The sequence below is a fragment of the Zeugodacus cucurbitae genome, chromosome 3, assembly GCF_028554725.1.
Source record: "Zeugodacus cucurbitae isolate PBARC_wt_2022May chromosome 3, idZeuCucr1.2, whole genome shotgun sequence".
Lineage (NCBI taxonomy): Eukaryota > Metazoa > Arthropoda > Insecta > Diptera > Tephritidae > Zeugodacus > Zeugodacus cucurbitae.
In genome coordinates this window covers 75237422-75261794 of record NC_071668.1, presented here as the reverse complement: position 1 = coordinate 75261794, position 24373 = coordinate 75237422, and the positions used below count along the sequence as shown (strand labels likewise).

Below are 24373 nucleotides of genomic sequence, written 5' to 3'. Positions count from 1 at the left end.
AAGAGGAAATAAAATTGGGGAAATGTTAATAAATTCAAGAATCGGTAGGGGAGTTTGATATATGTATTTGGAAACATGTTTGAAAATATAGTACTGTTATAGTTAGTTGTGTGTTTATTCTGCTGATGTTGGATATTGTAAATTAACTTTGAAGGCTTTGAGCTTTTTATGAAGTTAACTAGTTAACTTAACATAGTTTTATATAAGCGGTTTGAAGCTGAAATTCTCTCAAATACAATTTAAAACATGGATCAGGTCAATGTTATCGAAAGTTTTAATTTATAAAAAAAATTTTGAAGCTTTTTAACAAAGCTTTTCATAATATGAAGCTTTTTAACAGAAAAGATTTCAATTATATTACCTATAAAAGCTCTAAATATCGATTTTTTTTTTTCGAATAAAAAAATTAAGCTTTTTAAAAAAGCTCTTCAAAATATTCAAAAATAAGAATTTGAAAATTTGCAAATATTTATTTTTAATGAAAAAGCCTTAGTATGACATTTAAAAGCTCTAAGTCTCCACTAGTCCATATCAGATGTAGCCGTGACCACAGACAGATACTTTTTATGCTTTTTATAATCATAAGTGGCAGTAACGGAGTTTGACGTTTTTTCTTGTTTGGAAATCAAGATAATATAATATTAAAATTAAAAATATTGGTCTACATCTTTGCTTTCGCCGTTTTCCAATAGATGTCTCTAGGGTCAAGCACAAGTCGATTAAATCGATTTTATTTTTTATATCGATCTTGGATATTTGTATCAACATTAACTGAACAAAATATTTGTAGAGATCTGTTTGCATCCCAAACTTATTCTCAACTGAAAATGTCACTTTTTGAGGCGAATTATCGACATTTGTGGGAAATTTTGCTTTTCTTTTTTAATTCAAAGAAAATTGAGGCTGAGGCTCATCGACATTTGTAACCGTTTTTATACAAAAAAAAACTTAAATTTCCAAAAAAAGCGGCGGAAGCAAAGTTGTAGACCTTATATTTCGGTCGAAGAATCGTTTATATTATTCAATCAAAGCTCATTTCCGTATAGGCGACTCTGTCCACAAAAAAAGCTTTTGCATTTGGTGTATGAAACTCTGCTGAGGATCGAAATTATCATATAGCCATGGAATGACTATCTGGTGCTGATTTTAGAGAGCTCTAAACATTATATTCAGTAAAGAGTAGATCCGTTTGGTACAGTAAGTCTGAGCAGTATTAAACCCTCTTGGGTCATAATATATTCCAATGCTCCAATTAATATATTTTCTAGAACGAGAAGATTAGTAAGATCACGGATCTCGAAAGAAAGCTAATGGATGATGTTCCACGAAAAAACAGTACATTTCGTATACTATTTACGGATTAACAAAAGAATTGCCTGCTCTTGTATTAAAATAGCTTCACTGATATTTCAGGTTAGTGATTGTTGATGAACATTTCGAAGGTTCCGTCTTGGACGAAAATCTCCCATGAAAACAAGGTCCTGTATGTTGTAGACTATTCAATACAGGCAATACTTGATGAAGAGACCCTCAATCAAAATTATAAATATTTTTTGCAAACACTACTTTCCCTTTATTTCATGAAATCAACAAACTTTTCTCGATTTTAAACCTTTCTTCTCTTTCCCCACGGACCTCAACTACCACAAATATACACACGCACATAAATATTGATATTTCGGGAGTACTTTGTCGCACCACTGCCACCCAATGGTCATAAATCCATGGCACTAAGCGTATACTGGGAGCGATTATTTTTTCATGAAGCTGTCTGTCGACCACAAAAACACATAAACGAGCAGAAAATTGGAAACTTTTAATGTTTGCCATGTTTGAGTTGAGTTGAGAGCTCAGTTTTTGGGTTTGCATTTCGGTATTTTGTTTGTTCTAATATTTTTGCTGCTCCGTCCTTTTTCGGGTTGTGCACAGTGAAATCGTAGAGTTTCTAAATAACCCAATGCGTCGTTGTCATGTTAACAAATAACCATACAATATTTATATTTAGAGAAGAGAAGAGAAGATTAGTAAGATCACGGATCTCGAAAGAAAGCTAATGGATGATGTTCCACGAAAAAACAGTACATTTCGTATACTATTTACGGATTAACAAAAGAATTGCCTGCTCTTGTATTAAAATAGCTTCACTGATATTTCAGGTTAGTGATTGTTGATGAACATTTCGAAGGTTCCGTCTTGGACGAAAATCTCCCATGCAAACAGGGTCCTGTATGTTGTAGACTATTCAATACAGGCAATACTTGATGAAGAGACCCTCAATCAAAGAATACCGGACCGCACAAAAGTTGAAATAATAATCCTTAAACTACTGTACGAACTTTTGATAGAGAGACTATTGGGTAGAAGAGTATCTTATGACTCAGAAACATTATACAGCAAAAGTTCAGTGAATTAAATTTTTTAATGAAATAATTCTTCAAAGATTTTCTATATTATAAGCTATTCTAGGAAGGAAAAAGGAATAAAATAGCGACTTTCATAACCTTTGACCTAAGCTTAGACCTACAACAAGAATCATCTGCATGTCCGCTCCAAAAGTTATTCCTTATAGCATATAATCTAGTATTAAGAAAATTGAACCATGGAAGCCACACTTCTTCATATTATTTATGTGCTTTGTGAAACCTAAGTGAGCTTTTGCTGTATTCAACGAATAAAACGTGAACTGCGGCGCACATGTTTGCGGAGCATCTACTCAGTCATAAATTTGCGCATACTATCGACTGCTGTGTGTGACCCCAAACGTGAGTGCCACAAAGGTAGCAAAAGAATTTTAAAAGGGGACGCACTTACACACACACATACGAGTACGTATAGATGTATACATGCGTGTATGTATGTATATGTATTTCTATTATATACTAAATGCTGTGCATTCACATGAACACACATAATTTAAAGTAGTAAAGCTTCAACTGCTGTTGCCAGGCGAGCTTCTGCCACTCAGTGCTGTTGTTGTTGCTGTTTGCCAATCTTTTCTTCTCCCCCTATAGCATTTTTTGCATGCCGTGTGTGTGCTTTTTTGTTGCCTTTTGCACGCAGTCTCGTCTCTATTTCATCTCCCTTTAGCTGTGCGCTGTTTGCATCACTCAAACTCTCCGCACACACATTCAAACACTGTGGCAAACACGCAAATGAATATCCGGCTTATCGCGATTGCGTGCAACGTGCGTTGATTTCCCAACCGCTATTTGTGTTTATATATATATAAATATATTTCTGTGCTGTTGTTGTTGCTATTCAGATTTTTTGAAATGGGGGTCAACAGCTTTGCTATTGTGCAAGATGAAAGAAGACAGTGCTGCAGCAGCTGCGTCATCAGCGTGCTGAAGTCAAACTTTTTAAACCACATGCGGCCAAGTCGTACACATTGTTTGCAACCACTCACATGGATATGAGATTGTATATGTGTGTGTGTTTAGTGTAATGTGTTTGACTCTAGGGGTTGTTGCCAAGCGTTGCGCGTTGCATATGTGTTGTTTGCTGGTTGTTGTTGTTGGGTGGGTTGCGTTATTGTCAGCTTGATTAGTCGCCTGCTTTATGCTCTTATTTTGTTACTTTTATTATTATTTTTAACACTTAGGCGTTCAATTACGGCGAAAAAAGGATTTCTCCCTCTCAGCAATGCTTAGCTAGCAGTAGCTGGTTGTCAGCAAGTTCATATGCGGTTGCTAAGCGCAAATGTGGTGTTGAAAAAAAAAAAAACGTTCACAAAACAAAATTTGATATCTCGTAAATATAAAATGGCGTTTGAATTCAGTGGCTTTTTTTCGTTTGAGGTTATGACACCCATCAATTTTGAAATGATTATAGTATTAGAAAAGAATATGTGTCTTCTATGCTGGCGAATTAGGTCATGTGGTGGAGGAATATACATTCTGCAAATTGAATTATTAAAGCTTGGAATTCGCATATGTTGAGTTGAAGGCTTTAAATTGTAGAAAAACAATGCAGTATTGAGTCCAATTTTATTTTATTTTTGAAAATTTAGTTTTTAAGACTGATTTAGTTTTTATATTGGCAACTATATATAGCAACTTCATATATCAGAGTAGCAGAATGTATTTAGAACTCAAAGTTCAATCACTAAAGCTTTTTTTCCTTAAAGTTTCTTAAAATAGACGTACCAATAAAGCTTTTTATTAAATCTTTTCTGTCAATCACAGTTCGTTATACCACAAAACCTGCTATTTTAGTTTAAATTAATCCAGGAATCATATTTATTATGTCTATTGCACGCAGCGCCATCTGTTAGAGCTTAATGTTACTTTGAGCGAAAAAATTAATTTTTGCTTAAAATTCGTTTCTTTTAACTTACTCACTCAAAATCCCAACATGAGAATGCTTTAAAAATTTTAAATTGCAGTTTACATCTCTTAGGGTTACTATTGAAAACATAATTTCATATTTACAGTATGTATTTAAACAATCTCTCAAGAGCTCAATAATAATTATTACCCTGTGTCGGTTATTAAAAAATCAAAATGGCGGATGCAATATTTAAACCGCCATATTGGCTCGCCATTTTGAATTTTTAAAAAGTAACTTAAAAGCGTTCAGCGACTCCGAGAAGCCTTGAGTAACGAGTTTGGAGCGATTCCGATGAATTTTTCAAAAATGATCCGCCATATTGGAATTTGGAACTTTGAAAAACCGACACCGGAAGCGTTCAGCGACCCAGAAAACCCCAGAATAACGAATAAGCGAATCCGATGAGTTTTAATATCCGCTGTTCGTCATATTGGTTTTCTGGGGTTATCTCAAGCCAAGTCCATTTGACGGATTCCCATTCAGCGACCCCAAAAACAAATGGTAGACATAATAAGAGCCCCAGGTTATGAGACATATTTTTGTGTGGCTGTTTAATTGACTCGTGGTTCATTTAATTTGTATCTTGAGTCAACTTCAGAATTGACAAATTCTTTCCTTAGGAGGGTGTAAGGTTTGTTTCGTCGAAAAAATACCTATTTTCATGAATTTTTTTTAGAAAAAATTATTGCTATAGGTTTATTTTACTTATTATTATATGAAAGTACAACATTTGAAGGATACTTAAAAAAGTTTTATCGAAAAATACCAAGGAATAACGGATTTATCGTCGATCTCTGCAGGCAGCTCGAAAAAAAGTTTTTGTTCGGTGACCAGTCTACAGCATCACTGGATCATCCGAAACCAAAAAATCAAAATGCTTTCTTTAGTTTATTAGTTTATCTTTCAATTGACGTCGAGTTTTTTTAATCTTTCAATTTTTCTATTTTTGGTACCATTTTCAAGCCAAAATGACGATTTTAGACGAAAAATCGACCTATTTGTTATTGTAAAATTGTTAGCAATTAAAAGTTTTGTAAAAACTCGACGTCATTCGAGAGCTATATATGTATATGTCGAATATTTGTTCAAAATTTCAAAACGATCGATGCAGTAGTTTTTTCCGTAGGCTGGTCACCGACTTTAAAAATGACATATTAGGGAAAATCGATTCAAAGTTTTGTACACTCAGCGCAGGTAGCTGGAGGTACCGTTATTCAACCTGCTGTAACTTCGTTAGTTTTTCTCCGCATGACCTAAAATTTTAACACAATATTCTTGAGATGTTGATGGTTCAGAAAAAAAAAATAAGGAAAAAAAAAGTTGTCAAACCTTACCCCCCCTCAAGCGCCTTAAGAATGCGATATGCAATAAAAAATCGAACATCTTTCTCAATCAGTTTTGTACATTATGACCTTCTAACTTAATGCAAATACACAGCGATGAGTTTTCACCAAATTTTAGTAACATAAATATAAAAGCGGCCTCTAAAACTTTACCAAGCCTCGAGATCAATGAGTTAATAATTTTAGAAACGAATGACACATATAACGGAATACTCTCTGACGTTATATTTTGACCTTCTTTTGCTCTTTAACATCATTTTTGAATCCAAATAGTAGGTTTTTTGGGAAAAGCTTCTTGATATGCGAAAGGGTTATTTGTGGAGTTCAAGACCGATCCGATCTGACCACTTCCATCAATTACACAGCTATGCTAGCTTTATAGCCCTTCACGGTGGAAAAAACGCCCTTAAATTACATATCATATACTTTATAAACTAATTGGGAATTTCAGCATACGAACGAAATAACAACTATGCAACCATGCAACCAAAATCATTTTTTCATCATCAATTTTTATTTTGTTTACCCACATTTTCATTATCTCACAGCGGCATAACATTTCGCCCTCACGCTGACATAACAGGTGAACCTGAGAAATACGTAATTGTCTTTAGCCGCAAAGCAATATAAAGTGCGGCACTCAACGCTCGCGTCAGCCGCCACAACACACACACATTGTGCGACCGCGTTCAGGTGCATGCAACCGACTGACACTTTGGCCCATCGAATGTCATTATTTCCATTGTAATGTAAGTAGCGCTTGGGCTTTTCACAAATAAAATGAAAATTCGACAGCAACAACAATAACAACAGCAAAGTACACACACAAAAGTGAATTGCGCAATCGAGCCAAGTGTCTGTGGCAGTAAGTTAGTCAGTGGGTAAATCATTATTTTATTTTATTTGTATGTGTTTTTTCTCTCATTTCATTTCTTTTGAGCGCCGAAATTGTAGTAAATTTTCCCAGCGCCTAGAGGCAATTGTTAAATGGTGACTTTGAAAATTTCCAAAGAAAGTGCAGTGGCATCTTCTGGCTTTGGCATTTTGCCCAGCTCACCATCACAGCCGCACGACTGTTTGCTCGGAAACTTTGCAGACACATACTTTATTGCCAGCATTTCTTATTAATGTACGTATGAGTTGTTGTTGTTGTTGGTACTGTTTTTCAGTGGCAGCCAAAGATATGAGTTGTGACAGTGGCGATTCTGAGCGCCATTGTAGGCGCACCGAAAATAAATAAATGTCATTTATATTGGTTGCATGCAATTATTTTCACAAAAGCAGTGCAAAAGACAGTTGAGGGGGGCGGATGGGTTGGCAGCTCAAAGAGAATGAAAAATTACATAATAATTGATATTTTTCAGTAGAGTCGTGTCCAATAAATAATTGAATGCGCTTATTATACGACAGTCTGTGTGCTTCTGTCTCAAATATGCTTACGTTTGCATATAAAAAGTAGAAGAAAACAAACAAAAATGTCTTGCCTTTTACGTACATACATATATGTAATTATTTTAAGTAAGCGCTGCTATGCAGCTACGCACATGGGACCGACGTCATTATTTGCCGTCTTGATGTCTGCTGCTACGTAACTTTGCGGCTACCGGCATGCACCGTAGGTAAGTCACTCACAAACACACACTGGCACACAGAGAGTCGGTTGCTACCGCTGAGACCACCATATTTCTGCAACCATCTCCAGAACGCTTCGCTGACTAGCTGTGCCAGTGACAGTGTGGTATGCTTTTTGTGCGAAATTCTCTGGAATCTACATACGTAACATTTTCTGCTTACGTTCACTTTCGCATGCAAATTGGTGTATGTAATTGTAGCTCAAGCGCCTAGTAGGAAAAATGTGACTTGGAAAGTTTGGCTATTTCTAATTATATATATGAGACAAAAGTCTCTTTTTTCGGTTATTTCTCGAAGAAGTGTATAGGGAAGAATCTTAATGTCACTCACGAAACCATTAATCTTTCCTTTGTGACGTCACGTTAGCGAATAATAATTGACAGCTACTTGTTACTCACTAGCTTGTAACCGCTCGCTGAGCATAGTGACGGCATGTAGCTCTAAAAAATCTTAGAAAAAGTAATTTGGAACTCTATTGGCTAACTACGAGAGGATATATAAAGCAATAATATACACAGATAGTCAGGCGGCACTCCTATGACTAACTCCAACGTAGTCCATAAGTGCAAGAAGGCATTGAGCACTGTAGAAGATAAAGTACAATTAGACTTGGTCTAGGTTCCCGACCACAGGAACATTTAGCACATTTAACGAAAGGGCAGACGAGTTGGCAAAAGCAGGAGCCGTTCTAGACGAGTCCGATGCTGAGTTAATACCATGCCCGCTAGGATCAATCAGAAGAGAGCTCAACTTACAATTCGACCAATTAGCTGAGAAAATATGGAAAAATTCAACAAATTATAAAATTACTAAACATATATGGCCAAAATATGATAAGACGAGATATCGGGCCTTACTAAATAGGTCCAGGGAAAGTATTTTCAGACTTACAGCTACTATAAGGGCTAATTGGCCATTTGAAGAACATGCAATGAAAATGAGCATGCCCTACAATAACATTTGCCGAGGCTGTGAACTAGAGGGGAATAAGGAAACAATTTTCCACTTTCTCTGAGACTGTCCAGCCCTAACGCAGATCCGACACAGGACACTTGTGATCCATCAGGCATCAAACCTTGAATGGATGTCCACTAAAAGCATATTGGACATAAGTAGCTTCATCGGAAACACAAAGTGGTTTGAACGGAAGGATGAAACGGGATAGCAGTAAATTATAAGGTCTACGATTAGTGTATCAAAATGGCACATCCAGTGCTAATTGACCCCATTAAAATTATATGGCTGCACTCCTATCTACCTAGAATTTAGAAATATTATTGGGTCTGTCTTGACATATATACCATGTACTTCAAACACTACTATAAAGGCGTTCAAAAATAGCTCTCCAGAGGTAGTCGGTTTTCAAATTTAAATTAGCATACTTTAAATGCTAAATGAAGGCGCTTTTTTGATAATTTTTGATTAAGTCAAAGGATAAGATGGAACAATTTAATTTATATTAGTTCGATTAATCGATAATTTTTGCCTATAATAATTAATTTTTATTCCTTATATTCAAGACTCTTATCTCTTATAGCCCATTTTTAAATATCTTACTTCTGCCATACCTAAGGTTCTGCTCTCTTATGAGCCAGTATAAGCCGGCCACCATTGGCTCAACACAATTACTGCTCATATGACAACTCAGCAGATAGATCGATCCAAGGTAGAAGGCACACGAATATACTACGGTTTATAGAAGGGAAGATGGGTTTACAGCATATGGCCGAAGACTTTTCCACTAGATTCTTCAACTTCCCATCTCATCCAGAAAATCATTCCCGTATCTTTGTATTAAACGAAAAGCATCACTTCAAAATACAGCTTCGAAGAGATAGCGGTGCTATGAAAGGAACACACCGGAATCTTTTTTCAAGGTATCTTGAATGCCAACTTCTTAGACTCTTTATTTAGAAAATTGAGCAGCAACTTTCAGGTATTCAAACTACTCATTTAAGTCTAGAAAAATATTGACGACAACAATAAGAGTCCATAATTTCCTACTGGCCACATTTACACATATATGGGCCGCTGAATGTGTATGAAGGCACGCAAACGTTGGCATGAGAAAAAAGTCATTGCAGTCGCATTGAATTACACGTGCCCATATTACTGGCCAGGCGACTTAAATTATACAACCAACAGCACAGGCATACATACGCTTATGCAGTCGGTAAGTACGTTCGTTCATGTGACTACATGAGCATTGTCTTATTACTTTGCGGGATTGTTATTGTTGTTGTTGCAGCGTTTGTTCTTGTCATGTGTGTTTCAGATGAATTGGCGCATTGTTGGGTTAAATGCGGGTCACAGCAACATTTTTCACATCAGACCCGACACTGAACACGCGCGATCAGATTACAAGCGCTCGGCCGAGCACTACGACAATTTTCATTTCATTTTGTGCTTTTCAATTTGGAGAATAATGCAAAAAAATTAATATACTCTTAGATACATGAAAAGCATTACGTAATTGCTGGATTTTTATATTTTTAAGCTATGAGTCTTAGAAAGTAATATTTTTTGATAATTTTCGAACGAAATGATATATGAAGAAATAACCAACTTTACAAGCCTCTTTTTGCTAAAGTTCTATTCATCTTGTAATATCATTTGAAGCCTTGAAGACAGCTTGCTTAATTTTTAAATCTTAATAAAACCTTCGGACAAGAGAGAAATTTTATTTTTTTAAACACAATAGATTCCACTTTTGTACATATGTATGTCTCCATAGTGCACTCAAAAACCTAATAAAAAATAAAATATTTGAGATTTTCCATGTCTGTTTAGTAATAGATATGTATGTACATATATACTATAGAGCCCCACATACGCCATATATCATAAAAACATGTCACATATGTGATAATTCAGCAACTGTCAATTTTATTGAACATATTTTCGTTTTATTCGCCTAATGGGTGTCTCAGCTTTTTATGCGAATATTTTTTTTATTATTATTGTGCGCTTGTCTTTGCCATGTTCATATATATAATTTTTTGTTTTAAATTTCAACTTTAAGTGCAAGTCAGCCAACTGTCAACAGCGAGCAATGTGTTTGTCATAATTTCATTATACGCCATGGCACATACACATGTAACGCAGACGCAAAAATTTATGATTTATTATATACATTTGTATATATCCATATATCTACAGCGTATTTTTGACAACAAAATCAGCCAAGCAAAACATATAGCCTGAAGTGAAAGAAATCTTTATTGTAGAAGAAGGAGCTTGTTATTTTGTTGACAGTAAATAAAAGAAGAAGCTGCGAGGACAAAATTTGTAGCTGATTGATGCAGATATATATTGATATTAATACGTTTACATAAAAAAAAATAATATTTAAAATACAAGCGTTTATGTGGTAACTGGGATTTTGAACCAAACTCCATTTAGCTGCTATATAAAAATACTAAAACAATTATATATAATTTTCATTTAAGAAACTATTTTTTTTTAATAAATTTTCTGTCATTATCAAAAATAGTGCAAAATGTTGGCTCTAGTGCGCCTAATCTCACCCATACTATTATTTATAAAAAAACATCCAAAGCGCATGCGAAGCGTGAAATTGCGCGCTGTCACAATTCGACTGGAATAATCAACTTCTTGAGTACTAATTACTTGTAATTTGAGTAAGACTTAGTTTGCATATACGAATATTAGGGGTGTGACTTTTTCAAAATAAATATTTTTTTTTTTTGCTGAACATTTTAAAATTGAAAAAACTGTATGGAAAGTGTGACAGTTATAGACTATAATCACTAAACATGATGTCTAAAAAACTAAAAAAAAACAAGTAAGGAAGGGCTAAGTTCGGGTGTAACCGATTATTTATTTATTTAACTTTATTTATATTAATAATACACAATTTGACCCACATATTCGTCATATATAGTGTCCATTGAAAGTTGGAAACCATAATATTAGGTTAGAAGCACCGAGGCAATCGTGTTCGATATATGGGGTATTAAAAACCTATGGCCCGATTTCGGCGATTTTTAGAATGGGGCTGCCACACTATTAACATAGTATTTGTGCAAAGTTCTGCATCGATATCTTCACTAGTACTTACTTTATATATTGTAAAGTAAACGATCCAGATCGTCTTCAAAGTTCTGGTATATGGGAAGTAGACGTGGTTGTGAAGCGATTTGGCCAATTTTCACAACATATCATTGGGGTGTAAGGAAACTATTACAAACCAAGTTTTATTGAAATCGGTCAAGTAGTTCCTGAGATATGGTTTTTGACCCATAAGTGGGCGACGCCACGTCCATTTTCCATTTTGTAAAAAAATCTGAGTGCAGCTTCCATCTGCCATTTCTTATGTGAATTTTAGTGTTTCTGACGTTTTTCGTTGGAGAGTGAACCCACTTTTAGTAATTTTCAACCTAACTTTTGTATGCGAGGTGGGCGTGGTTATGATCCGATTTCTTTCATTTTTGGACTGTATTAGGAAGTGGCTAAAAAAAACGACTGCAGAAAGTTTGGTTTATATAGCTTGGTTTTCGGTATTGGTATTGGTTTTCGGGATATGTACAAAAAACTTAGTAGGGGGCGGGGCCACCCCCACTTCCCCAAAAAAATTACATCCAAATATGCCCCTTCATAGTGCGATCCTTCATACCAAATTTTATTTCCATAGCTTTATTTATGGCTTAGTTATGGTACTTTATGTGTTTTCGGTTTTCTCAATTTTGTGGGCGTGGCAGTGGTCCGATTTTTCGAAAGCAACCTTCCTATGGTGCCAAGAAATAAGCGTGCCAAGTTTCATCAAGATATCTTAATTTTTACTCAAGTTACAGCTTGCACAGACGGACGGACGGACGGACAGACAGACATTCGGATTTGAACTCCACTCTTCACCCTGATCACTTTGGTATATATAACCCTATATCTAACTCGTTTAGTTTTGGGTGTTACAAACAACCGTTATGTGAACAAAACTTTAATACTCTCTTTAGCAACATTTGTTGCGAGAGTATAAAAATTATAAATTTCAATTTTTACAAAGCACTGTATTATGCGTTACCATTTTTTTTTTCAAATTATTTTAAAATGCAATAAATGTTAAATATATTTTTGAAAAAACTTTAAAATTTAAAAATTTTCATAGTTCAATTTCGTTATAAAAATTCTACCGAAAAACATGATGAAAATCCCTAAGGCATTGAGCGAAATTCATTAAGCTTTAATCGACCTTTTTAACAAAGTTGTATTAGTTATGGCAGTTCTAATACACTGATGGGGTTATTCCAGGGTATGATAATAGACTAAAGATAGATTATTCTAAAAATTTCGCATATTCTTAGTACGGCTTTTTCTGACATTCAACACTGTACGACATTATATTCAACACCATTTGATTTGATAATACAGGACATTAATAATTTAAATAAATTTAAAATTAAATAAAAAATATTTTATATATTACTATTTCTCTAATAAACAATTTAGTTTCTTATCTTAACCGTTTTATGTATTTTACTAATTTGTTAAAAACTTTGAAAAAAATTTAAAAATTTAAACAATATTGGTACCTATTTTCTATATATACATATGGTATGTATGTACATGTACGCTACATTAGCCCGGTTATGCACGAAAGCATGCGTAATGCCAAAGTTTATGGCAATATATTTTAGTTCGCCATTTTTGCGTAATTTTCTTTGACGCATGTCAACGCGGCTGTCAGATAAACTATTTACTCATAATACGAGTATATATGTATGTAGATATGTGCTTTCATACTCGCATAAATACATTAGCATATAAAAAATGTTTAAGCAAATTATATGTGCAAGAAATCGAGAAAAACTATGAAGGTCGCACAAATTTTCCAAATTGCAAAGCGAAAGTTTTGAAAGAAAATCGTTGAAGGTTAGCGGAGCATGCCTTGGATATCATATGTACCTTGAGAATCAAGCGTAACAAATTGTGTTATCAAATTGAGCATATTACGTATACAATTTTGAAAATAAGAAATTTTGAAACGAGTGTTTATGAGATGGAAATGCAAATTTAGCGGATGGGGTGTTTACTGTGCTTAGCTTAGTATTGTTCGTTTTGGATAAAAGTGATCATGAGAGTGAGCGAACTTATTAGATATATCGTACCACTCTCAACATCCAAAATGAGCAGAGTTTGTAGTGAAGCAGCACTCTTGTAGACTCTAAGCTACAAAATGAGAGTCTCTGGTGAAGTTATGGATTGAATAGGGAAGAAGGAGTTTGCCAAAAAGTGTGTTCTTCGAATAAAATTATGATAATAAAACATAAGAGGAGTTATTTTCAGGGTTTCTTAAGCACCCAGATATCAATTTGTGATACCAGTTTTGACACGATTAGTTTGATGATCAGAGCAATATCAAAAAATGTTTCTTTCTACGAGTTCTAATCTATTGCAGCAACATAAAGGCTATATAACCCTCATTATCGACCCAATTTCTGACAATAATTTAGATTTTCAGCTAAACACATAATAGCTGAACTGCGACTAATTTTAAATTAACTGCAATTATTTGGAATGATGCTGTCATTGCTGCGGCGTGACAGGCATGCAATTCAAAGCACTCACGAATTCATGGCACATAACAACAACAATAATATAGATACAGGGTCTATCGGCCAAAATTGTCAACAGAGAAAATCGCATCTTTAACAACAACTCAAAAATGAATAAATAAAAAAGCAACAACAACAACAAACAATTAAATAATGTTGCACGAAACTCTGTTATGACATCAAACAGTAAAAAAAAAAACAAAATAAATATTACTTGCTGACAGTTGGAAGGGGCCGCTGCACGCTTCTTTTTCATTTTTATGCGCACCTGTTTGGTGGAGAGTATGTATGTATGTCTGTGTGTACTTATGTTTATCTCTATGCTATTGCATTACTTGTAAGCCCCCAATATGCGCTCATCGCTAAAATACCAAATTTGTTGTTGGAATGCGGTATGGTTGTTAATTGTACAATAAGATGCAACGAAGAGCATGAAAATGCATTAAGTAATAATTTTAGAGTCAGTAATTGTGTCATCATCATCATCATTACAATTCGGTTAGTGGGTAATTGTAATGCTCGGTTGCATTTGCGATGCGATTTGAGATACGGTGATACACAGTAGGGAGTAGGCGATTAATTGCAATAAAAGAGTGTGGTAGGAGGGTGGCAGTGTAGTTTGTTACTGAAAATATAATTTCAAATAGTATTATTTGTATTCAGAGAAGAATAATGAATTTACTGGATATTAATGTAAAGAGAAGACAGCCATATCACATGTCTTTAACGATTTTTAAAAATCATTATCAGAGAAATATTAGTGTTTATCAATATCATCCTAATATGTCACTACCTAGGCGTTTTCGATTCGGCGGTTTTCTGCTCAAAATGTTTGTGACCTGCTCTCCTATCATGAAAAATGATAAAACTCACTCGTTAATCTTATTTTTAATATTAAACCAGTCTATTATATTATATAATACGAGCTGCAGAGCTAAATAGAGAAGGTACAATCTTCTACAAGAGTGTACAGCTACTGGCGTACGCCGATGATATCGATATCATTGGAAACAACACCCGCGCCGTTAGTTCTGCCTTTTCCCGCATGGATAAGAAGGCGAAGCGAATGGGTCTGGAGGAGAATGAGGACAAGACGAAATATCTCTTGTCATCAAGCAAACAGTCCGCGCACTCTCGTCTTGGCACCCACGTCACTGTTGACAGTCATAACTTTGAAGTTGTAGATAATTTCGCATACCTGGGAACCAGTATCAACAACACCAACAATGTCAGCCTCGATAGTAGGCAATTGAACAGTAAACTTCTCTCTCGACGAACCAAAATCAAACTCTACAAGTCGCTTATCATTCCCGTCCTGCTTTATGGTGCAGAAACTTGGCGATGTCAACATCAGATGAGACGACACTAGGAATTTTCGAGAGGAAAATTTTGCGCAAGATTTATGGACCTCAGAACATTGGCAACGGCGAATACCGCAGACGATGGAACGATGAGCTGTACTAGTTATACGACGACATTGACATAGTTCAGCGAATAAAAAGACAGCGGCTACGCTGGCTAGGTCATGTTGTCCGAATGCCGAGGAAGGAGAGGGCCTAAACGGTTGAACGCCAATCACATACATACATTATATTTATAACAGTTACATGTTAGACTCACTTCTTTCTAAGACATGTTGAATCGAAGGCTGCTTATTACTTCTTAAAGTGGTATAATCGCTTGCTAGTTTATACCAATATACTGTTTTTATACTAGTTGTGTGTTTGGTACGGTCATTTATCTATACAGCCGCTTGCTATGTGCATAGCTTTGATTATACCATTTCTTTGTGATTTATACCAGTTTTCAATTTTTTTTTATTTTTTTTATTTATTAATCAATTTATTTTTTTATTACTTATTATATTATTTATATTTGACAGAAGATTTTTTTTTAATCTCTTCGGATCACTCAATTTTGTTTTGACAAGTTACTAAGAGATTTATGATACGGTCTTGGGTTTTCGCCCCTCTGATATTGTTGCTGCAAAATATAGAACAAATAATAGCTAAGCTATTTGAATTAGTCAGCCAAAATTGCAGTTGAAAGTTTAATTTTATTTTATACTACTTTAAAATATAAATATACTTATAAAAATAAAAATAAACTTTAGTAAAAATAGAAATTTAAATATTTCAAAAATGATTATTTAATAAATAAAAGAAAGATTATTTTGCTTTAGTCTAGACAAACGCCATGTCAATACCAACAATATGTTATACATATATGCTCTAGACAAGCAGAGGGGTGACCAAGCAACCTCTAAAGCGTACTCTATTACTATGAAACTTTAAAGCGTAGAAATATTTAAAAAGAACTTTTTTTTTATTTCACAAGAGTCTTGAAAGTTTTTAACTACTAATCCTACTGAAGCACCTTTATAAACCACAATTTTAAATTTTTGTTTCAAAATTTATTAAATTTCAAAAAACATGTAAATACAACAAACAATTTAATACAACAAATTTATTTTAATTTATTCAACATTAATTTATTAGGCTATTCAACATTAAAATCTAGTGGTCATATGATTCTTTGAAAACTTTTTTTTAACAATTTTTCTATTTTAAAATATTCAATTTTCGTAAAATAGTTGCTTTCATCTAAATTTGATGTCAAATGCGTGTAGCTTGAAATTTCAATATAATTCACAGTTAAACTATATGGAGTACAATAAATACAATTTATTTAGTTAAGTGTCAATTATTTTTATTTTTCATTAATGTTTTATAATATACAAATAATACTTAAGGCATTACCTCAATAGCATACACATTTGTTATGACTACGAAGAACACAAAGAGAAAGAAAACAGTAAAATTCTGAAATAAAGAACAAAAATTAACAAATATTGATAGTAAAGATTGGTAAAGCCAAAAGAAGTTTGGAAAACTAGAATACTTATGACAGATACGAAACGTAAGCTGTAAGTACTACTGAAGAATCACAACTACTCTGTATGCAAAAATTAAATATTATTAATAAGATAACTCAAATTATCATAAGGTTACTTAACATAACTTAACTTCACTTAAATTATAATGTCTTAACTTTAAATTATATTTATACTGACTTAACTTAACTAAACGTAACATAACTTAACTTTAAATTAAATTATTCTGACTTAGTTTCACTTATCTTAACTTAACGTAACATGACTTAACTTTAAATTATATTATTCTGACTTAACTTAACTTCACTTAATTTAACTTAACGTAACATGACTTAACTTTAAATCATATTTATTCTGACTTAACTTAACTAAATATTACTTTAATAATCTAAAATTCAATCCCACCAAGCTTAATTAGGGAAATTTTACTTTAACTAAACTTAAAATCATTTAACTCAGCTTAACTCAACTTAACGTAAAACGACTTAATTTAAATAAATTTACTTTACTTAACTTATTTGTAGTTTAACTTAACTTTAATTCAATTTCACCAAAGTTAATTCAGCATAATTTATCTCAACATAACTTAAATAAATAATACTTATCTTAACTTAACTTAGCTTAACTTGACTCAACATAACTTAACTTAATAAAACTTAATTAAACTTAACTTAACTAAACTTAGCTTAACTTAACTTAACATAACTTAATTTTACTTAACATAACTTAACTTAAATAAACTTAACTAAACTTAACTTAACTTAACTTAATCAAACTTAAGGCGCCATAACTACTCTGCTTGGTTTTTTTTAAGAAAACCATTTAACGCCAAACCCAACTTTATAACGCAACATCACTTTAATATCACTTCTATCTTTTCACTTTATATGTGTAAACCATTTCTTATTTCACTTAGAAAATTAAAATAAATTGAAGCTTTTTTTGCAGCTACAGCTGCGACAGTCTGCCACCCTGCCTTTACAGCACACATACAAATCTATATATGTACTTTACCAAACGGCAATCAAAGTAAAATGTAATTCAATTCTATTCAATTGAATTCAAAGTGAATGGAATAGAAAATAAAATTTATATTATCTACATATTTTACAAAAGATACACTGCAATGTTTTTCGCAAACACAGCTGACAGTAAGCTGCAGTGGGGAGACTTTTGAAAAGAAAATAGTGGAAATATTTTACTTTAATAACTGAAGACGAGGTTTGAAAGGGGTTTGCCCTTGTAATATATAGAAAATCGGTGTGATTATATCTTGCTGTGAGACGAGAACCCTTTAAATCCTTAACGTAGAACATATTTTAATGATATATGCAGTATCTACAACTAAATTTATATTTCTACTATTTTACCTTGCCTACATTTTGGCGCTTTCACATATCACATAAATTTCCAAACTTCGCAGCATAAACAGCAGCTAAGCCCCACACTACAGCTGCACAATTTTTCGCTCAACACCACCAAACTAAGCTCTATATTTATATACTTCGACGTGGTCATTTATCAGCGCTTAATACTCTAGCATAAACGCCTATAAGTATGCAATATTTTAGTGGATTTTTACTTTTTCCATTAATTGAAACGCTCGCATAGGTGAGAGATGATTGCTAATGGCACCTTCGGCTGTGATTAGCGCAAAGAATTATAGGCTATTGATGGGAGTGGTGAGAATGTATATTATTTCAAAGCTAAATATGTGGGCGTGTGTTAACAATTAATGACTGCTGGTTTACAATGTGGGTAAATTAATGGCTATATAGCGCTATTGAAGCGCAGCAAAATGTTTTCCAATGCAAAATTCTCTAGAATAAATACATAATACTAAAATTGCAAAATTCTTCAACAAAATTTTGTATTTTGTATTTTAAAGAAATAACGTTACTTCGAACTATGTTAAAACAATTTCAGTGTAAAAGCATGTGGTAAACAAAGCAAGCAATCATTTTAGCATAGCAATATGCTCACATTTTGCTATTAAACAACTTGTATAAGCAACATCTATGTATCTATGTATTTTGAAAATGTCGAGATAATACAACTCTGAATAAAATTTTGCAGCAAATAAAAATTTAGCATGCATTTAGAAGTGAATTAGAAAATTGCTAACTAATGCAAACCTTTTTGTGCAGTTATTTGCAATGCAAACATGATTTTAAAGTTACAATGCAACAACAACAACAATGAGTATAAAATACAAAATTACTACAGTAAATGCGATGTGTTAGAGAACCAAGTATCAGTAGAAAAACTATGAGAAAAGGAAATGGGGAAAAGCAAATGAATTGAAATTTGAAATGCAATTGTCCAACACATATACACACACTCTCATATACAAGAAGATTGCTAAACCCTACTCTGCAGTTGCATAAGCAAGCTGATTGGCGCTGTGTGCTGGGGCGTATGATGAACAAAAATGAATGCAAATGCTTTTTCGATTGTCGCAAATACAGTTAAGATGCATAATGCAATAGAACGATACAAAAACTAATGGAATAGATATTTTAGTAGCACGGAAGCAGGTAATTGAAAGAAATGAGTGTAAATGGGAAGCACTTTTTTGGTGAATTTAAGACTTATTTTCCAAAGAAATCTAAAAATACGGTTAAATTGTCTAACTTAATGACATAGAACTAAAAAATAATAAAAAAATATGTATTGAAGAACGGTGAGAAGTGCTTTGACTCAGAACAGGTTCTACTCGAACTGAAAAAAATTTAATAATATTATAAAATCTTTCTACAAGGTTAAAAAAAGAAACTTAGTTCAAGCAATGCCTATGGGACGACCCGTCGTTTTTATACTTTTATCATTTAGAAACATCTGAAGGAAATATCTAGATGTAGAGACCTTTAAAAAGCTTCCATAGGAGAAGACTGTTTAAAAATGTTTTTCCTCCGCATTGATTGCTCTACTCTGCCAGATCAGCAGTCAAGACATGGAGTCGAGATTTCCGAAAAATATATTCTATGTGGAAACAAATCGTTTAACAACCATGTGCAGCTCCCATCCCATTCATGAAACATATAATCACAACAAAGTGCCTATGTTGTTCCATACACATTAAATTTTTCTTTATGCAAAAAAAAAAAACACAAAAACAATTCCAGAATTACAGTCGCACAATGCATTTTTGTCTACTTGAAAAGCACTTCAGACACAATCTCTGGACGCCGCATATATACACCGAGTGACAATGAATACAACCAATTATAGTGAAGAGCTATATCCTGTTGCATCATTAAGCTGCGCACGAAAGTAGAGTTGCCTCCAAAAAGCAAAAAACAAAAATTGTTGAAAGAATTGTAACGTGTATGAAAAGTTTTTGAAAATAAGCTAGCTAGCTGACTGGCTGGCAACAGAGTTGCAAGTGCGAGAATAATTTCAGATTTTTCAGCAACTCGAACACTTGAGCTCAACACAACACAACGCAAAGCCAACAAGCGTGCCATACAGAGAACTTTTCATTTTTAGCTGTGGCACGTTCACTTTGCAGCACAACTGAAGTGCTGTTGTGGAGACAAAAACACTTTGGCACACAAACACACACACTCACACGTTCGCATATGCATTGTCAGGTGGTAGAAAGGTACTTAAAGTTGCAGCTGTGAATTGGTTGTCTCTCATTGGGAACTATGAGTAACTGCAAAGCACTTCAATGGCGTTGCTATAGGCTGCTAACGGTAGTGGTGATACACACATTTTTTGGAAAAGATTAGAGAGTATTACAGATAGACTACAATGTATTTTTACTGTCAAATAATATTTTCTTTTGTTAAAGAGCCTTTTAGTATACCGAGTTGTATAGAGCATTAAATTCCGAGTTAAAAAAAAGCTCCGGAGAGAGCTTCTTTTGCTCTATGCTATCCAGTCTAGTGAAATCTCAAATTTTTTCAGAACTATTTCTACTCAAATGCGCATGAAAGCTCCACTTGCTTGCCTTAAAAGCTTCTGAAAGCTTCACTTCATTCAATCTTTACTTATTGGCTCTACGATATTTAATCACTGAGCTTTCACTTTTTTCGGCAACTATTTCTCCGTAAGTTTTCACAAAAGCTCCACTTTTCCACTTTAAAAGCTTCTGTAAGCTTCACTTCACTCGTTCTTTATTGATTTGTAATTTTGTTTTTCTGTGAAATTAGTTTAATGTATAGAAGCTAGAGCTTTAAAGCTCTCAACTCAAACTCAAATAAAAACAAATCAACTCAACTTCAACAATATGACAGATTTTATATTCGTGCATATACAAGATTACAATCGTTACATACATATACATATGCCTACAGGTACAAAAACGTTTATCCAAAAAAGTATACATACAATACATACATACATTTACAAAGCACACACAGATTAAACTCGAATATAAAAAAGTCACATATGTAATCCACACCCAATATTGCGAGCGCACAGCAGTTAACTATGTTTTTGAAAAGTGAAAGCTTTAGTGATATGAGCTTTCATTCATGCGAAAGCTATAAAAGCTTAACCTTCGCTCTTTGCTCACATCCCATATAAAGTGTTGTCATTTTGCATGATATGCAAAGCATTTGCATGACTTACAAAATTCGGGGAACCTGCTGGCACTTGCACTAGGTGTGGATTAATACTCAAAGTACGATAGAAAAAAGCCGTTAAGAATGAAGCGCTCACAACGAATGCAATAAAGAAACCCAAACAGAAAAGACAATCCTTATTAACCTGTAGACATAGGCAGACTGCGGCACAAAAATCGGTGATGACATTCCAGAGACGTGTGCATAGCGGCGGACGACGCAGCACACTCGAGGAGGGCGAAGAGTTGGCCTCAATGTGTATGGTATGGTAGGTGCGTTCACAGGGCGCATCGGTGGTGTTACCAGCGCTGTCGGTGACTACGGAGGTGACACGTGGTGCATTCGGATCTTGTGTTAAGTCGATTGTAGTCGGTGGTTCACGTATCTTCACCAACGCTGATTGATCGGTGGAGCCCAGAAATTTACCCTTCGGCTGTGGGATAGTAATCTCGCTGGTTTCGGTGACGTCGTTGTAGGTAGTAGTAGTGCCTGCACCAGCTGTAGAACTAGTAGGTGGTTCTGTTCTGGAATCGATTATGAGCGCATTGATAATATCATCTTCGGTCTGCGAGAGATCTTTTGCGTACGATGAGGGTAAACGACTATATGAGCTGGTTTCCATTGGCGAGATTTGCACCGTGAAGTAGTCGGAAGATGTCTGGCAACCAATAGTGGTGAGACTTTGTACGGCCAGTACGCGTGGTGTATAGTACGATGGTACTGTTGCTGGTGGCTTCGCCTCATCAAGCAACTCCAAACCACTGATTGTTGTGGCCATATCGCGATACATTGGATCCAAACCAGCTTCGGACTTTTGTGGATAAGTGTTGTTGCTAGGCGTGTTGCACGATTTATGCGCAACGCTTTGCACCGCGGGCACCTCTGCAAGTGCGTGCATAGAATTTTTATACGGTTTGTGAAAAATTGTATTGCCTCTTACCTTTTCTCATATCGCCTTTGCTTTCACCATGCACCTCCAAGTAAAATTCATTGTAGACACTACCGCCTGACGGTGCGCCAACAGCTGCATCTGCAGTTTGCTCTGCGCCACGTACACCCTTAAAGCTCAAACGCCGACTTAATGGCAATGTTGCACGTTCAGCGCCTTCTTCGGTTGTCTGTAATCCTGGCATTTCGAGACTCTCCAAATTTTTGGTAAAACTATCGAACATTTCCATTATTTGCCGAAAACGTTCGGCGATCTCTTGATTTTCGCGTTCCACCTGTTGAAAGTCTGGTCTTTCGGTCAAACGTTTCGTCGCTGGCGAGATATTCTCCGCCACAATGCGTTCCACTTCGTCGTGTGCCATACGTTCGACTTCGTTGAATGCGGCAAAGTCGTCACTAAGCTTGCTGGTGAAACTCAACTCTGATGCTCCCTTGATGGTCTCCAATTTTAAAGTTTCCCTTGGTAACTCAACAATTTGTGCGGCACTTGCTTGTGGCGTTGACCCAAATCGTGGTGAGGAACAGGCGCCAGCTCCGTAGTCCTCTAAACGGCTTTCAATCTGCTTCACATATTCTCTCACATTCTCCACCACTTTACTGGTAGATGGCGTAGGCATACCCAGCTCCTCCATGACCTGTTCGAAATTAACGTGCCTCTGCATTCTAGCGGTGCTCTCTACACTCGCCAGCGACTCGGTGGTTGTATCTGTTGTGTGTGTGCCCTCAAGTGTTACCATCAGTGGCGTTGGCTTGAATTCCTTAACGCTGGAGACTGCATGTACACCGTCCTCATCATCATCTTCAGTGTCTTCCTGTTTCTCAGTTTCTCGTGCGCGTTCGGCTTCTGCTGCATCCGCAGCTTGTCGTGGACTAATGGATTCGGCATCTTCGTCATCATCTTTCGTCTCATTTGATTCATCTTGTGTCTCTGTAGTCTGCTTATTATCCCTTGTATAATCCATTATTTATAATATTCAAAAAAATTTCGAAAAACTCTAAATTTTCCCTTATATCAATCCAATTTTATTTGTTTGTTTTATTGTTATTTTGATGTTTTGTATTAAGTCAAATTGTTTACCGATATTTTTCTTACACATTTTTCTATGTCATTTGTGAGAAGTCATTGAGGTGATTGTTAATTGTGAGTTAACAAGTGCGCCTACTGGTGAAAGGCTTTAAGTTAATCTTATTTCAGATATATTTGATAATCCACCAAGCATCTCGTTGGTGTTTATTTATGAAAATAAACCTGAAAATTCTCAGCTACATTTCGAGTTCATAGAAAGTGAAAGTTGTAACGCTAAACCTTCTACGTTTTAGTATCGTTTTGTGTATGAAATGTGAAAGCTTTAGTTGTAATAAGCTTTCACTCCCAGCAAAAGTTTTCATGCATTACTTAATTTTTAATAAAAAAAAACTTTTGAAATAAAATAAAATGTAATACAGATCGAACGTGTGAGATTTATAACTACGCTAGTTCATGAAAAGTGAGAGCTTTTACGCTAAGAGTTTTTGTACTTACTGCATCCTTTATATGATTTTTAATTTAGTTTTGACTATGAAAAGTGAAAGCTTTTGTTATGTAAGCTTTCATTAACAACAAGAGCTTTCACAATTTATTTTTTTTTACTTTTTTTAACAAATTATTTTAAATGAAACTAATAATAATCCTAATCTAACTTTGAAGCTATGATACATATCATTAATAGATTTTGTACATCCACCTTCTTTGAAGTTTTTTTAATTTATTTTCTTTGATGAATGGTGAAAGCTTTGGTGATATAAGCTTTCATACACAAAAAAAGCTTTCAAACATTTTTTTATTTTTTTGAAACTATTTATATTGGAAAGCATTTTTAAACCAAGATGATAAAAGAAACCGAATTTTTGTAATTTCTCAAGCAGAGCTAGTTCTTAAATAGACTCCAAGATGCTAAGCGTTACATATAATGCACGTACACGAAGTGCTAATAAAATGCAAAGCAATTTTGTAAATGCATAAAGGCGAAAATTTAAGCGCAGCGCCATGATCTGCTATTTTATATAATTTTTAAGCGCCACAATCGAGCCATTAGCACATTTAGA

The 24373-nt window shown here is 34.5% G+C and overlaps 2 protein-coding genes across 9 annotated transcripts in view; both read right to left on the bottom strand.

The window, feature by feature from the left end:
- Nucleotides 1–24373, bottom strand: part of LOC105212045 (uncharacterized) — a 217680-nt gene that overhangs the window by 92412 nt on the left and 100895 nt on the right. The gene's annotated exons all lie outside the window — the stretch shown is intronic.
- LOC105212047 (uncharacterized) lies at nt 15736–23415 on the bottom strand. Of its 7 annotated transcripts, XM_054227982.1 has the most exons (4): nt 22281–23415; nt 21486–22222; nt 16636–16698; nt 16444–16535 (listed from the first exon to the last, which is right to left on the bottom strand). In XM_054227982.1, the coding sequence occupies exons 1-4, from the start codon at nt 23248–23250 to the stop codon at nt 16515–16517; spliced, it is 1791 nt and encodes a 596-aa protein (XP_054083957.1). In that variant the 5' UTR covers nt 23251–23415; the 3' UTR covers nt 16444–16514. The 7 variants fall into 7 exon arrangements, with proteins under 7 accessions (XP_028895924.2, XP_028895923.2, XP_054083956.1 ...); XM_029040091.2 differs by lacking the exons at nt 16444–16535; nt 16636–16698 and adding an exon at nt 15736–15884; XM_029040090.2 differs by lacking the exons at nt 16444–16535; nt 16636–16698 and adding an exon at nt 15759–15859.

Excerpts from the sequence above, each read along its gene's own strand:
- LOC105212047 (XM_011183796.3), bottom strand. The coding sequence starts at position 23,250 with ATGGATTATACAAGGGATAATAAGCAGACTACAGAGACACAAGATGAA. Across the intron at positions 22,223-22,280 it reads CAAAGGCGATATGAGAAAAG|AGGTGCCCGCGGTGCAAAGC; the intron begins GTAAGAGGCAAT and ends ACGCACTTGCAG.